The following is a 15139-nucleotide window of genomic DNA, read 5'->3' as shown; positions in this document are numbered from 1 at the left end:
GAAAATGCACAACAAAATGCAGTACAAATAAGGATAATTTATTCTTTTTAAAAAGAATTCATTAGAATATTTACAAAGCTGAAGTCAGAAAAATCAGTCTTTCTAAATAATTCTTTTATTTAAGACATTTTCTTTCTTACTCCTCTCTTGCTCCGTGATTTCTTTTTTCTGCCTTCAAACACAGGTTTGGCAGTCACCATGACTACATTTCCCAGGTCTTCATCCTCATCACTGGAGCTACTGCATCCTTTTTTCCCTTTATGGTCTGCTGTCTCTGTTGCAGATGTGTTTTTCCTCCTTTTGCTCTTGCCTAAATCTCTGCCTTTGGATTCCTCCACTGAGGAGTCACTAGAAGATTCTGAAAGATGCAAATTTCCAACAAAACCGCCTCCATATAAAATTTCTTTTCTGGAACCTGACTGTTTTCTTCTCTTTCCACTCTGTACTTTTGTGGCTGGAGCTTGATTTGCACCGCCTGTGGTACCTTCCCCTCTCCTTTTCCCAGGCTGTTTAAGCTCCATCTCGACAGCAGTGGCTTCCTGAATTTCATCATCTGCTTCCTTTTCCTTCCTCTTCAGACAAGTCACAGCTCTGCGCAGTCTCTGGCTTTTAATAGCTTGCTTTTCATGCTGTTCTAGTCTGAAGAATGAATCTATTCGAAGCTGAGTCTATCAAAAATAAAACAGAAACACAGTTGAATGTTTTTGTGGGAATTCAGTTGTTAGCTATATTATAAAGCATCTGAAATTAAAGCAGGACAAAAGAGTAATGAAATTAAGACACATGCACACAGATGTGAACAATAAGACTCACCATTATAGTAATACCCATACTTTATAATAAAGTAGGCAACAAGAACCTTGATAGAAATTAATAATTAGTAAACTCCAGTGAGATTTCATAAATATTGCGCTGCTGCTAATTAGACATATGTTGCTATTGTCAACCCTAATACAGAGAATCTCTGTAGTGCTCTTTAGTATGTCCTTACAAACACATCCTTAGCTTCCAGCTGTGAAAGCAGAATGTTTACTAAGTCAATGCTGTAAGTGCACTTCACATTTCTGCCTCCAAGTGCAAGAACATGCAGGCATTTGACTCAGGTTCATTGTACCACATGCTGCTACAGTATAAAGACTGAAGAGTAGAACTAATAGCCCTCACATAGTGTGGATTTGTGCTATTCAACCACAGCTAGGCTTTTTGTACAGGCCAAGCCAGTCCTCTACTTTTTCCCTAACATTGCCTAAGAGAGACAGACTCTACCAAAGGATATTCCAGTCAACCTGAAAGTATATCTACATAACCACAGGGCTTTCACCCCACTCAGTGACACAGAGAACTTAGAACACTCGTTGAGACAATGTATCTATCTTGGGCATGGCAAAAGGAAAAAAGAATCTAACATCGGGGATCAATTTTACAACCTACTTTGACAGCTACCACAGTGGGCCTCAGCATTCACTTTCAAGTATTAATAGAGTTGACAGAACATTTTCTTGGAAATTAGAGTAGTATTATTAATGGGCTCAACAGTTCAGTCTGCACTCGTGCTCAAAGGATGTGTGCAGCATCAAATGGGCAGAATCACTCCACCAAAATCTATGGGGCACTTTTATATGTACTTTTTTAAGTGTTTATGGAACACTGTCTTCTAGAAGTTCTGAAGTTGCTTGAGGTACCTATAGCTTGACTGTGTCCAGAAAAAACAGCAGCCTGGACTTGAGATAGGTGCCTGATAGGTAAGGAAACTTGAAAACAATGTCTGAAATTATGCAAAGTCCCTCACAGCACACTCAAATCCCACAGAAATGAAGTCTAGAGAAGCAAGCTTAGTGACTTTAAAAAAAAAATACATAAAAAGATGAAAAACCAAAGCCCAGCTTCTGAGGAAGATATTTTACTTCAAAGCCTTGCTGTTCTTTTTAAAATCCTTCTCCCACAATTTTCCAGTTACCCTTAAACTATAGGTAGATTTTCACCTGCTGCAAGTTCAGCTGTTTCATCACAGGCAAAAGGATTCCATCTATCTTTGTCCTAGTCCAGCCAAAGTGATCCTTGCAGAATGTGCAGAAAGTTAAGGAACTTTACAAAATGGCTACCACTGGTATTTTATAAACACATAAAATAAAAATTCCTGAAGTAAACAATGTCTGTAGGAAAACTGCTCCACTTCAAAGCTTTTTCTACTACAAAATCAGACAAAAGACTCTCAGTTAAAACAACACATCACAATCACGCTGCTGCATCTCCGTTAGTTGCAGAACTTTTTCTCTAATATCAACATTTTCAAAAGCATGTCTCAGTGAAGACAGAACTCATTTTGGCTAAATGGTATTGCCATAACATAAAATGCCTATAAATAAACCTTATTTTTACACTTGTACCCACTGGAAGTTCCATTTACTGTTTAAAACACTATTAGCTCTGCATTTATTGCCATCTACTTTTCAATAGTTCATTGCAGCTCAGAGTGCAACTGAAGCAAAAAGTAGACATTATTGGAAGAAATGCAGGGAATAACTAGGGTGAAGTGCAGACTGAAACACCATTTCTGTCTAGACTTCAAGACTTATTTGTGAAAAAAGGCAAACATACAGAGACTCCAAGAGGAGAAACAGGCACAGGACAGTTACAGAAATATAACAGTTATAGAAATATAGTATCACAACAAACTAGTCAGTTCAGCTACAAGATTCTCTTTGCATGCAAAGTGAGGCAAGCCCACTCCCTCAGGAGGGCAGAGCAGCCCTGACTGCCACATATGAATGGCTGCATTCCCTTCTGTTCCAGAGCTGGTATCATTTTAGGGGAGCACATGCAGATAGGGCTTGGGGCCCCTCACAACAAAGAGATGTTAAATACTTGACACTCCATTACTGACTCCTTACGAACTTTGAATACTTTTACCCAACAAGTAAAAGGATATTCTCTGATCTGCTCGACATCAGGCTTTCCCCAGGTGAACAAACCCCTTGACTCATCCACCACAGGCTTCAGGTATGCTTCTGCCACTGCTGGATTTGGGAAACCTGAATAAAGCTGTAGCTCCCGCAGTTTCTTCTTGACTTTGGTGTCATGTGGATTAGGCATCACTTTCTTATTCTTCTGAGCCTCATTCCACCACTCACTGAAAAACAGAAAATTATTAATCTGCCTCATAAAATAAAATTTGAAATATCAAGAGCCACCATGCTAATTTCAATAGCCTCAGTCTCCCTACTTCAATTACTACAAGAGATGATGTAGAAAATGTCCAAACGAAAGATGGCCAAAGGACAAAAAATCTTAAAAGCAGAAAAGACAAAACACACACAAAACATACCCATTAAATACAGTTAAATACAGCTATTGTAAGCCAAAGTAGCAAATATCACCCAAATTCCCCATAAGCTGCTAACCAGAAGGCCACAACTTTAGCCTCACTTGCAGAGCATGTTCCACACAACAATTTTTAGAGGGTTTTTGGTATGCAAGGAAAATAAAGGAAAAAATAAATACTTCTAACCATCCTTGCTATTGCCAATACAGCTGCCTTAGCCCTCTTCAAATCTTGTTCTTTCCCACACCTTACCTGCCTGACTCCTTCCAGGTCATTCATTCCTCAGTCAAGTCCCCTTTCTCTATGAGCAAGATACAGCAACCTCCCACCAAACCAGGGAGAATGAACCTTTGCTTCACTATGGATCCAGCTCTCCAATAAACCCCAAGGCAGATGCACAACTCTACAGCTATTCTGCTGTCTTTGTCTCACTGTGATTGCTGTATCAACTTGTCACCTTATGTACCTGTGAATCCAAATAGTGATATAATGGAGTCATGTTTTACAGCCTACTTGGTCCCATTAATGATGGTCCCATAAATCAGTGATGGGATAAAAAATAAATCATATGTTTTGCTGCATGCTTAAGCATCAGAAAAGCATATTTACTAATAGTCACAATATGGAGATCCAAAAAAGCAAATCATAATGAAGCATACGCGAATTTTATGAGAGGTTCCAAGCCATGCCCAGGAAATTCATTTAAAATCTCCATCGCTGTTACACAGCCAACATTTGGGATGCCCTCAGTGTAGTCACTTCCAAGCAAGTATGCCAAATTAATTAGCTTACTTCTATCCAACCCTGAAAAAGAAAGTGTATGGATTCAGTATTTATTATCTTACAAAATAAAAAATATTATCAGAAAGGCAAAAACTGAAAGGAACACAAAGGCATTCACTTCATAAAATTATATTTAATTCAACAGCAGAATTTGCTAAGTTATATTCTGGAGCAGTATCAATATACTCCTGCTAGCTCAACCACTAATGATTGTGCCAATTTGACAAATATATCTTGCCAAAATGACAATGTTACGATGGACATGAGGAGGAATTTTTTTCAGGGAAATGATTGTTAAACATTAGAATGGACTGTGCAGTGAGGTGGTGGAGTCACCATCCCCAGAAGTGTTCAAGAAACAACTGGATGTGGTACTCAGTGCCATGGTCTAGTTGACAAGGTGGCGATCAGACAAACATTGGACTTGATGATCTCAGAGATCCTTTTTCTTCCTCAGAGATATTTTTCCAACCTAAATAATTCTTTGATTCTGTAATTTCAAAATTTGGGCTTGTCATAAGATTTTTTTTTTTTACATTTATTACATCCAGTTACTGTTCTGTTTTCATCTAATGCTGACCTGAATTGAGTAATGCCAGAATCAAATAAAAACATTCTGTTTGAATTCTAGTCCGTAATACCAATGCCCCTCTGCTTCCCAGAAGTGTTCCTCAACTGGTAGCCTTTTGCTCTGTGCTGGTACACTTACTAAGTAGAACAGAAGAGCTCGAGAAACAGCCAGAAAGAAGAACTCAGCTGACCACTTCTATTTGATAGGCTGTAAGGTCTGAGGCAGCCAGACTGATTGTCAGTGACCACCTTCGAGAGTTTGGATTTGAAAAAAAATTTTAAAAATTCCATGCAGAAAAGAAGGGACATGAGTCTAAACACACAAAGCAAGACCACCATCATGCTAGTCATGATATCCATCAGCTGTCCAGACAGAAGAATTTCTGCAATGCATGGGAAAGAAGAAGCACAAGACTGCAGAGGAATGTGACATAAAGACTGATGATGACTATTTTTTCCCAATAAATAAATAAATACTTGACTTAGCACATTAAAACCAGTTAAAAATCACAGACATGCTTTTACAGCAATCCTTTCCAACTAAGCTACAGTAACATAACTAAGTAGGACAAAATTATTTCATTCAATTTGCTGGAAGAAACCAAAGCTACATTTTTCACCACGTAAAAATGTTATGAAATTTTCATAACATTTCAAAGTCTGTAGCCTCTCAAATTGAAAATGTCAAAACTGATTTTAAAAGAGTTCTGCTCAAGACACAATAACAAGTTTAAATTGGCTCTAATTTGCTTAATACTTTATGTGACACTGAAGCTTAGTAGTTCAACAAAATTGGCAACAATTTGATTAGACTAGCTCAAGAGCAATCAGATAGAGGAAAAAAATCTTTCAGTGTCAACTATATGATAAATGTTTTACACATATTCCAGATCCACTTTTAATATATTACATCTCAATATGTTCAAAACTAACTTCTGTTTCCAGAAGTCTAAAAATCTGATGACATCAGAATATCATTTTCCCACCACATCAGAAAATTCATGCTAAAATTTACCCAGAAACTGCTATAATAGATCATATCTCCAGCCTTGGTGATCATTACACTAACTCAGTACATCACATGCAGGTGGCCTGCAAATTCAGGGGGGTCATCTGGCAGTAAAACAACAACCTAACTGAATGGCTTTAGACACTCTCCAAAAAGAACAGACATTGAATAAGAGACACAAAATTCTGTAGAAAATACAAAGAGACAGATGACAGAGCTGTCTTATTAAAGACGGTGTTTAACAAATCAGTACCTGAGGCTTACCTAGCTCGTTCTGAAAGTCAACATACTGATAATATTCTACGTATTTGTTCTGACTGAAGAAATTTTTATAAACGTGTCGTGCACCAAACAACCAAACATCACTGTCATCAGTGATTGTCCCAGAGGTCTGATCAGTAAGGTCCAATATGGCACACTGTGCCTCGGCCTCCATCGGAGCTTCGATATATGGAATGCCAAACAGACGGAGGAGCTCCTGCAGGATGGAAGGAAAACAGTTAATAATTCAACTAAAGAGTTAAGTTCTAATACACTTTGGCTTGACTCAGAACTGCTAGATTCACACTCGGGAGTTATTAAATATTTGACAACAAACATTAAACTTCTGGTAAAAAGTGCCAAGCGCAGTTAAGTCAAGGGGGAATCCCCACTCAACTCCACTCAGGCAGACAGTGCCATGTAAGTCAAGCACTACCTGAGCACACTTTTCCCACACAGTTTGAGAACCTGTCATCTTAATTACACAAGCATACTTAAGTATTGTTTTGCACAGCAAGGAGAAAACTCCGTGCATTACAATTATGTGGGCTTCACGAAAGAAAGGTGCAGGTTAAATATAAAAAGTAAAACAAAATAAAAAAAAATTAAAATATTTGGTCATCACTTCATCTAAGAACGTAGTATGAAAGCATATGAGAAACATTCATATCAAGCAAGAAACAGTGGGAAGACTAATCATTCCTTGGATAGTATTTTGATATGCCTCTATTTTGATGCAATTTTGCTTTTATGGGATACAGTACACATCCTCAGTTAAATATCCCACATGCACTAGGTTTACAGGCTTGTGCTAGCTACACAGGTCTGGATTATGTTCTTCACTCAGCTGGCTTTTGAGGTTTGACACAATCAGTCTCAAGACCTTAAATTTTTACTATAATTAAGAATAAAAGCACAAGATCAAAAGACTTACAACTATAATAGTATGCATATGACTACATGGCACATAATACTACAAAAGCAATCTACTGGCCTTAAAAAAATCTCCAGAAGAAATAAGTATGTGCAAATATTTAACCCACACGAAATATCATTTTAAAACTACTTAAACTGTTCCATTAAGAAAAAAAAATACAAGCATTTACATATTTCTCAGAATTAATTTGTTAGAATAAGTTTATTAGAGACACTATCACTAGTCTACTGTATTATGGGTTTGCTAACCCAAACATGTTGTATAACCCAAACCTTGAAACACTGACACAGAAGTACCAGGCTTATTCAGGCATTACTGGTGAGATTCTTTCAAATTGCTTACTCAGGGCATAAACTATACAGACTTCTTGTAATTTTTTAACCTTTTAATTCCTAGGTGCAATCACAGTTAACCTAACACACAGTCTGCATCAATTCTTTGCTGCTGAGTGAACATAGCTTCGTAATATTTTTTGTTCATTTTGCAACTTTCACAAAAAGAGGCCAAGATCAAACTGGCTCAACCTTTCAAAGTTGGTGCTTAAAAGATATACTGATTTATCCATAACCATACTATTATTTTATAATGTTATTATACTTACTTAAAATAGTAGGAATTCAAGACTACCTCAAAACTTTCAATATTTTAAAACAAGCAAACTGAAGAAAACAAGCTCCTAAGAGGGGAAAAAAGGTGACCTATAACTAAGCAAATTACTAATAGCTTTTGAGTAAATGACTGGGATGGAGGAAGGAAACATTTCAAAACGACTCAGCAAATACTACCTGGCTTTCCAAGAACATCTGTCCTGTTACAGAAGCAGCAACACGTTCCTGCTGCTGTTTTTGAGACTGAAGTGTATTCTGCTCAGCAGAAAGGTTCTTTTCTAATTCTTCTAGTTCTTCCTGAAAACATAACCAAGATTTTTATTATTTCAACAATTCAGGTATACCTAGGAAAGTAAAGCACAAAGTCTCCAACTACAATTATTCTAGTAATTCACTCTAGGAAGTTTTTACAGCTTCTCTAATGCAGCAAATTGTAAGACCAGAGATGGTCTAGTCATCAATTTACCTTGAAGTCTTCCTTTGATTTTAGGGAGGTTATAAAAAAACACCTTTAAAAAAACATCAGTTCCCATAAAATTAGATAGCTATGTGAGAAAGCAATGAAACAATAAGAAGCTGTTCAATAGTTTTCCTTAACAACTATTTGGAGACAAAGCATTCCATTACAAGTTCAAAACAAGAAACAATGAGTTACCAAACTGATGTCTTGCCACTCATCCACTGCACCTTTACCATCAGCTTCTCCTTCAACATTCTGAGTGTTTCCCAACTGCACCTCATCAGACTCCTTCACCAAGTCCAGGGTAAAAGCATCAGGTCTGTCTGTCTCCACTTCTGGAAGTGCCGGCTCATCACCCACTTCTTCATCATATTTAGTAGGAGTAGGAGACTCAGCCTCATTACTGACCTCAGCATCCACTTCAATAAAGCTTCCTATCAAAGGAAAACAGAGACTTGTACAGATTTTTATCTTGGGCAGTGACTTTTTTTTTCTATATGCAGCAGATAAATATAAGGATTGTGAAATTACATAAACCAAGTGGCTGACTGGCTAACACACCAGTTAAATTCGATGTACACAACATGCTTTCCTGACTCTCCATATTCTATACTCAGGTTTCAATGGTAAAATGTGACACCAGGTGGAAAAAACACAGCTCAGATTTTCTTCCTGCCTCCTACATATGTGGGAGTGGATGCATTTTTAAGCATTTCTTACTATGAGGAAAGGTAACCTTCAACTGACTACAGATACAATACTGTCCTATTTTGTTACCCTTTTACACAATCAAAAAGCACATACCATCTGAATCACTGTCTTCAGACTGTGATATCCCTTCTCTTTCCACCTCAGGATTTCTTGCTTCTGGAAAAAATCTAATATCCTCAGATACATTCTCTTCTGTTTGTGAAATTACTGCCTGTGTGTTTTCAGAAATTTTCAAGTTTTCCTCATTTTTAGAAAGGTCTGTTGTTTCAGTGTGAATCAAAGCATCTATATTGGTCTGCTCAGGGGAACAGCTTGGCTTCTGCAAACACAAATTCATATCCTCATCTCCCAGAGACTTTAAGTTCATTTTGGAACCATTTTTTTCTTTGTCAAAGTCTTTTTTATCTTTTCTAGTATTATTAATATAAGAATAATTTTCAGCTCTGGATATACTGGTATCATTTGGTGAAATATGATTTTTGGAATCATTTTCTTCCTTGCCTACATCTTCTGTGTCTTTTATAGTATTGCCACTATAAGTTTCAGCTATGGATATACTGGTGTCCTTGGGTGCAATATGATTTTCTGAATCATTTTCTTCTTTGTCTATATCTTCTTTGCCCTTTCTAGTATTTTCAACAGCAGAATAATTTTCATCTCTGAATATACCAGTGTCTTTGGGTGTAGTATCACTTTTTTCCAACTCCTGACTCTTCTGTTTAAATTTAGCATCTTGCATAGTCACTTGGATTGATGAATGAATTGTAGCTGTAGGAATGTTTTTTTCCTCCTTAACTTCAGGAATCTGCTCTTCCTCATCTGAGCTACAAAGCAGAAAATCCTTCCCCTCTGGTCTTTCTGATAGCACTCCACCAGTTGTAGCAGTAACAACTTGCTCCCCTTTATCATCTTCACTCAGAGCTTGCTGAATTGCCCGCAGTGTTCTTGGAGACACACTGCCTTCCTCTGACACAAACTGGCCCACGCTCAATTGTCCTGCGTCCAGTTCTTCTTCTGAGCTGCTTTCCACCATGGCTGCCTGGATAGCAAGCAAAGTCCGAGGAGAGGGGGGTGCTGCCACCACACTGTCATCTTCCTCTGTCTTCATCTTGTCAGATGCAGACAGCTTTGCATTACCAGGAGATTCATTGATTTTATTTAACTTAGTCAATTCATGCACTTTTGATGAGGGTCCTGCAGTAGTTTCCAAATCTCTACTCATAGCCTCTTTTGCTTGAATACCTGAAAGAAAGTTTTGTGTGGAAAAATACTGCTTCATAACAACATTCCATTTTACATAACAAACATCATTATATGAAGATTATTAAACCACTTTTCTACAGGTTTACAGATCCCATGTTAATGACATACAGCAGTAATGCTCATTTCATACAAAGTCCTGGCTACGTGCACCAATAAACAACATTCAGGTTTGTCTTAAAACTGCCAGTTTTAAGTGTGCACACTCCAAACAACAGCTTTTACAAAATTAAGACCCGACATACCCTTTATCAGAATATAGTGAGAAGTCTCTTCAGAGACCACCCTCCTTGATTCCACTTCTTTCACAAAACCACCTTCATTTTCATATTGTGTTTGGATTTCACCCGAGTGCTGTTGATTCATTTCTTTTTGTACATTTTCTATGCACCGATTGAGGTTGCTTTTTTTAAGCAAACCCCTAAGCTGGTACTGGGAAAAGTCATTGGAGTCCTCAAAAAAACAAAACAAAAAAACAAAACAAAAAGACAAAACAAAACAAACAAATCAATTGAAATAAAACACCCCTTTTAAAGCACATTAATTTCCCACATTCTGGAAGTGTGGGAATTCTTTCAAGAGTTTCTTTAAGTGGCTAACATTTGTCTTTCACTGGCTGCTGCACTCACAAGCAACAGCAATACTAATCCTGGCAACATACAACAATTGTGAAAGGTACCAGTAGTTCTGAGTGCTGAAGAACATGACATCTCAATTTTTGGTTTCAGAGCTCATCCCCATCTTAAAAAAAAAAGCAATTAAAAGAGAATCCACATGTGGATCGTTTTAAAACGATGGTTCTTAGCTTACATTTGGACACAAGCTATCATTTGATCTGATGTATATTGTACTTTCAAAACCTCACTGCAGAAGTGGCACTATAGGATTCCCCATTAATGTCTGACCAGCTTCAACACATCTGCCTAAGTTACAAAAGCCTTTTCCCAGCTGCCAGCACCTCTAACAACCTCAGGGTTTGGAATCCAAGTTGTGTTCATCCTATCTGGTTCATCCACACCAGCAGCATGTTATGCAATCTTCAGCATAATGCTGATGAGGCACAAAACACAGAACAATTTTTAACATTTTTGCCAAACTGAATTAGCTCTGCTAATTTTAGTGGAAATCAAGAGATAAGGCTGTTAAGAGTCTTTATCTCATTGGATTTTTTTCTCCTCACGTTAGCATGCTTATTAAACAGTCCAGGGTGTAAAGCTTTCCAGATGTAGTACTCTTTCTTCATTTGCATTAATGGCAACAGCTCCATTCCAATGTATTGGAAGCTATTTTAAATATTACCTCTGGCATTGCTTCAAATAACGTTCTTCTTCGCTTTGTAAGTTCTTTAATATCAGTCAAGATCTCATGTTTTATTTCTGGAGGCAGCTTGTGGAAATCTTCTGATTCAATATCTACAGAATAAGGATTTTCACATAACTGTTCCTATAAAAATGGAAAACAAGAATACATATTTTATATTACAGCACAACAAAAATAATAAAATATTTAGAGCATCATTCCAAGCAAGACAAAAAACAAAACAACCCCTGAAGAACTTTGTTGCTACTTCCCACATAGTGAAGAAAACATTAAAAAAAAAGTAACTACTATGTAATAAAATAACACTAAGTACCTCATTATTGATGTACACTATACAGAGAAACTTGGTTTTATTCTTTACACAAAAAGATACTTAATATAAAACACAGAACCAGGTCATATAGCTAGCCTCAGTTACTCAGATTTTGTCCTTCTAAAGAGGTTCTCCTTCTCAATGAGAACTGCTTCAAAGATAAATAATCTTTTCAAGAGTGTTTCTTTTTTTTCCTATTGATGAAAGCAGAGATAATTTTATTATTTATAATGTCTTCTTCTTAGGTTATGTATTTTTCTTCTCCTCTTCCAATCAAATCAGCACATCAGAAGCAAATACAGAATTTATCTGTGAAAACACAAGGACTGAAGTGCTTCAACTTCAGTTCACATTTGGAGAAGCAAAGGAATTTTGTTAAATATGCTGTTATTTATGTATATACAAGTGCAAAAATTCATGCATTTCTCCTGCATTGTTACAAAAACCAATGTCTTCTCCATATGTTCAAAGGAAGTAGTAAAAAGAAAAAGAAAGACTATCACAAGAATTTTCTGTTCTGCTGTATTCTAGTGGAGAAATCACATTTATATTTCCTTATTAATAGGAATTCTTAGAGTACTGAAAATTAACTTCTTTTCTTATAAGTAATGCTACAATAAGAGCTGTATCTCCAAATAATTGGATTTTATAAGCTTTTTGCTTGTCTTTTAAGCGCAGCACATGAACGAGAGGTTTGTTCACAGTAACAAGGCAACTATGTTGCACTTACTTGCAACATCTGTTTTTGGCTCATTCTCATTTGCCATTCTTTTTCTTCCTCCTCCTCTGAGCTAAAAATCACAAAGAGAAAACAAATGTGTAGATATTTACCCAGGAAAACAGAGTTTCTATTTTAAGCAAAAAGATATTAGTCATGCCTTCGCTGGTCAAGCATGAAAATTTGCAGCATCAAACACATACAGACACACACATATATATTTACATACATATTTATATATGTATATATATACATTATATATATATATACACACATATATAAATACACACACAGATCATAAAGATCCGAGCAGAAAGTAAGAAGACAAACTTATGTCAGTTAAAACTAAATGGAGACAACGGCTACTGTTTAGATCATGACACAATTCTTACTTGGTCAGCATTTGAAGTATATAAAATACAGATGTGCAAAGAATAACCTACAGGGCAGCTTCACATTCTCACTTAGTGTTATTTAAGAAGATGGCACAGGAGTGACAAGTACAGACAAAGCCTGCCTCTGCTGAGCATGTCAACACCAAACAGAATCAAGCTGCCACACCCAAGCTTGAACAATCAGTCCCATGTAAATGTATGGACATGGCCATAGAGACTGAGGTAGAACTTTCATCCTTATACATGAATCCAGTATAGAAATTTAATCTGTGGGCTGAAAGAATCTTCTGTTACTTTCCCAGAAATAACTAGGAGGCTTCCATATCCAAAAAGAAACTGAAATAAAATATAAATTAAAGAAATATACTTTATATATATATATATATTACAGTGTCTAATAGGTCAAAGGCCGTAAATCAGCATAAAAAATGTGGTTCATACTTTTAACCAAGTTTATTAAAAACCATTTAAGCTATTTTTCTTAATTCTACCTACCTATTCTTCTCTTCAGCCTCTAAAGCAGGCAATACATACATATCATCAATTCCTTCTCTTCGAACTTGTGTAATACTGGGCAAAGCTTCATTGCTTAGGGAAAAAAAAGAAAAAATAAAATGGCAATTAACAGCTTCAGAAAGACTTACTGTCACTTATAAACAAGGGAAAAATAATTTTTATTCTTGCCTTTTGCCTGTAATAGCAGTTTTGATAACGTGTCTCTTCAAAAGTGTTTTCAAGAGTTTCTCTGTAGTTTTCCTGGAGTCATTGATGGCAATTTCCTTTCTTTGTCTTCGTTTAGCCTATGAAAATAAGATTAACACCAACAAGATTTTGCTGGATGCTGAAGATGCACATCCAGTGAATCCCTGTAAAAATTCTGTGTGCTGAGCCTATGAGCTACTCCTAACTCATTCTACACCAAGGGGGACAGAGCTGCCAGAGCCTCTAAATCTCAGTCCATTTCCTCTGTGGGACTCAGGAGCAGCTTTCAGCTTCTGGGTACAAATGCCTGCAGAGCTGTATTCAGGTCCATTCTGGAGCACAAGCCAGGTTTGTGCCATCACCCACTTCTCTGCAATCTGGCTCCCATGCAATCAAACCTGCCTAGATTAAAGAGCTGCTGCATGCTCCAAGAGCTAACCCAGGCTGGAACTGCAAAGGACACCTGCAGAGCAGTGGACCTCAATCCTCCTTCCCCACAGCTCAGAAACACAAGCAGAAAAACAAGAAAGAAATTGAAAAGGGCTGCTTATCATCAACAGACATAAAGCCCCCTTTACATTGCAGTAACTCACAAAGGTACTTACCAAGGTTTGTCTCTTCAGAAGAGGTGCCTCTCCATCAAAAACAAAGACGGGTCGAATCCGGAAAAACAGTAACTTGCAGAGTCGATGAAACAGAGTGAGCAGGTGAGCATTCCGTACAGAAATGCCACCACGATCTCTGGCTCCCTTTATTGCTTGGTTCAACCAAATACTGATATCTTAAAGAACCGTTGAGAGGAAAAAAATGTGCTCTTTTACACATATACCCCATTGGGAGCTCCTATAAAGTGCACAGATTTGACTGAGTGGCTTTTGCCTGTGGCTCCAAGCTTGTCTTATCAAAACCAAGAATATCCAAATAGCTATGAACTTGGAAGTTAAAAAAATCATTGCCCAAATTGCCCTGCACAAAAAGCAGAGTGGAAGCAAAAGCACAGCAAATACCTCCCTAGTTATTTTTATAGGTAAATGACAGGTAACTTCCTTCCACATCTTTCCAGCATTTAACCAAGTATACAGGATGGGAAAGCTGATGCATAAGACTTCTTCATCTTGTAGTCCTACTGAGAGCAGCACATTTATTTATAAAGTGCAAAATTCTATAGTCCAACACTTGTATAAGGAACCTATTTTAAAAAGTCTATTTTTTAAAAGATGAAAATAAAAGAACTTAGTATTTCATGTATTATAAAGCAAAACTTCCACTTACCAAAATGTAGGCAATTTAAATGTAATAATAATAATAATAATAAAAATTCTCTTGTATCTCTTAAGGGAAATAGTTAAAACAATCTCCCTTGCAACTTAGGTTCCCCAGCTTTACTTTTAAAGGATACCAACAGCAAGAATTTTCCCTTCCAGCGTTTCTGGGTTTATGGGTCTCCCGGTGCATTCAAGCAGCTTCCAAAGTCCTTGAACTCCCATTGTCCTTCCTTAGCTGCTTTGAGAGAAAATCTATGAGGCACAAAAGAAGGAATAGCCCAAAGATTGTGCGGCCCGCGGCTGCTTTATTAATTCAAACAGAAATAACGAGGCAGGCGCTCGGGCCGGGATAGCCAGGGACAGGGACAGGGGCAGGGACAGGCGGGGGTCGCGATCCCGGACCTGCGGCGGGGAGCGGATCCCGGCGCAGGGACGCGGAAGGGACGCGGAAGGGACGCGGTCCCCGCCGCCCGCGGCCTCCCCGCGCACGGAGCGCAGGCCCCGC

The 15139-nt window shown here is 37.6% G+C and overlaps 1 protein-coding gene across 2 annotated transcripts; it reads right to left on the bottom strand.

The window, feature by feature from the left end:
• Window positions 1–17: 17 nt before the first annotated feature.
• Window positions 18–15094, bottom strand: LOC119702449 (DNA repair protein complementing XP-G cells-like). 2 transcript variants are annotated; one of them, XM_038140581.1, is made up of 16 exons: window positions 15037–15094; window positions 14769–14869; window positions 13975–14150; window positions 13352–13467; window positions 13163–13255; window positions 12285–12345; window positions 11221–11364; window positions 10167–10374; window positions 8755–9903; window positions 8146–8384; window positions 7668–7787; window positions 5949–6162; window positions 3982–4126; window positions 2930–3130; window positions 1983–2067; window positions 18–668 (listed from the first exon to the last, which is right to left on the bottom strand). In XM_038140581.1, the coding sequence occupies exons 2-16, from the start codon at window positions 14854–14856 to the stop codon at window positions 120–122; spliced, it is 3588 nt and encodes a 1195-aa protein (XP_037996509.1). In that variant the 5' UTR covers window positions 14857–14869; window positions 15037–15094; the 3' UTR covers window positions 18–119. The 2 variants fall into 2 exon arrangements, with proteins under 2 accessions (XP_037996509.1, XP_037996499.1); XM_038140571.1 differs by having other exon boundaries at window positions 14769–15088.
• Window positions 15095–15139: the final 45 nt, after the last annotated feature.

This window comes from Motacilla alba, chromosome 1, assembly GCF_015832195.1.
Source record: "Motacilla alba alba isolate MOTALB_02 chromosome 1, Motacilla_alba_V1.0_pri, whole genome shotgun sequence".
NCBI classification, from domain to species: Eukaryota; Metazoa; Chordata; class Aves; order Passeriformes; family Motacillidae; genus Motacilla; species Motacilla alba.
The sequence above is the reverse complement of the archived record's forward strand: the minus strand, read 5'-3'. Positions and strand labels throughout refer to the sequence as shown.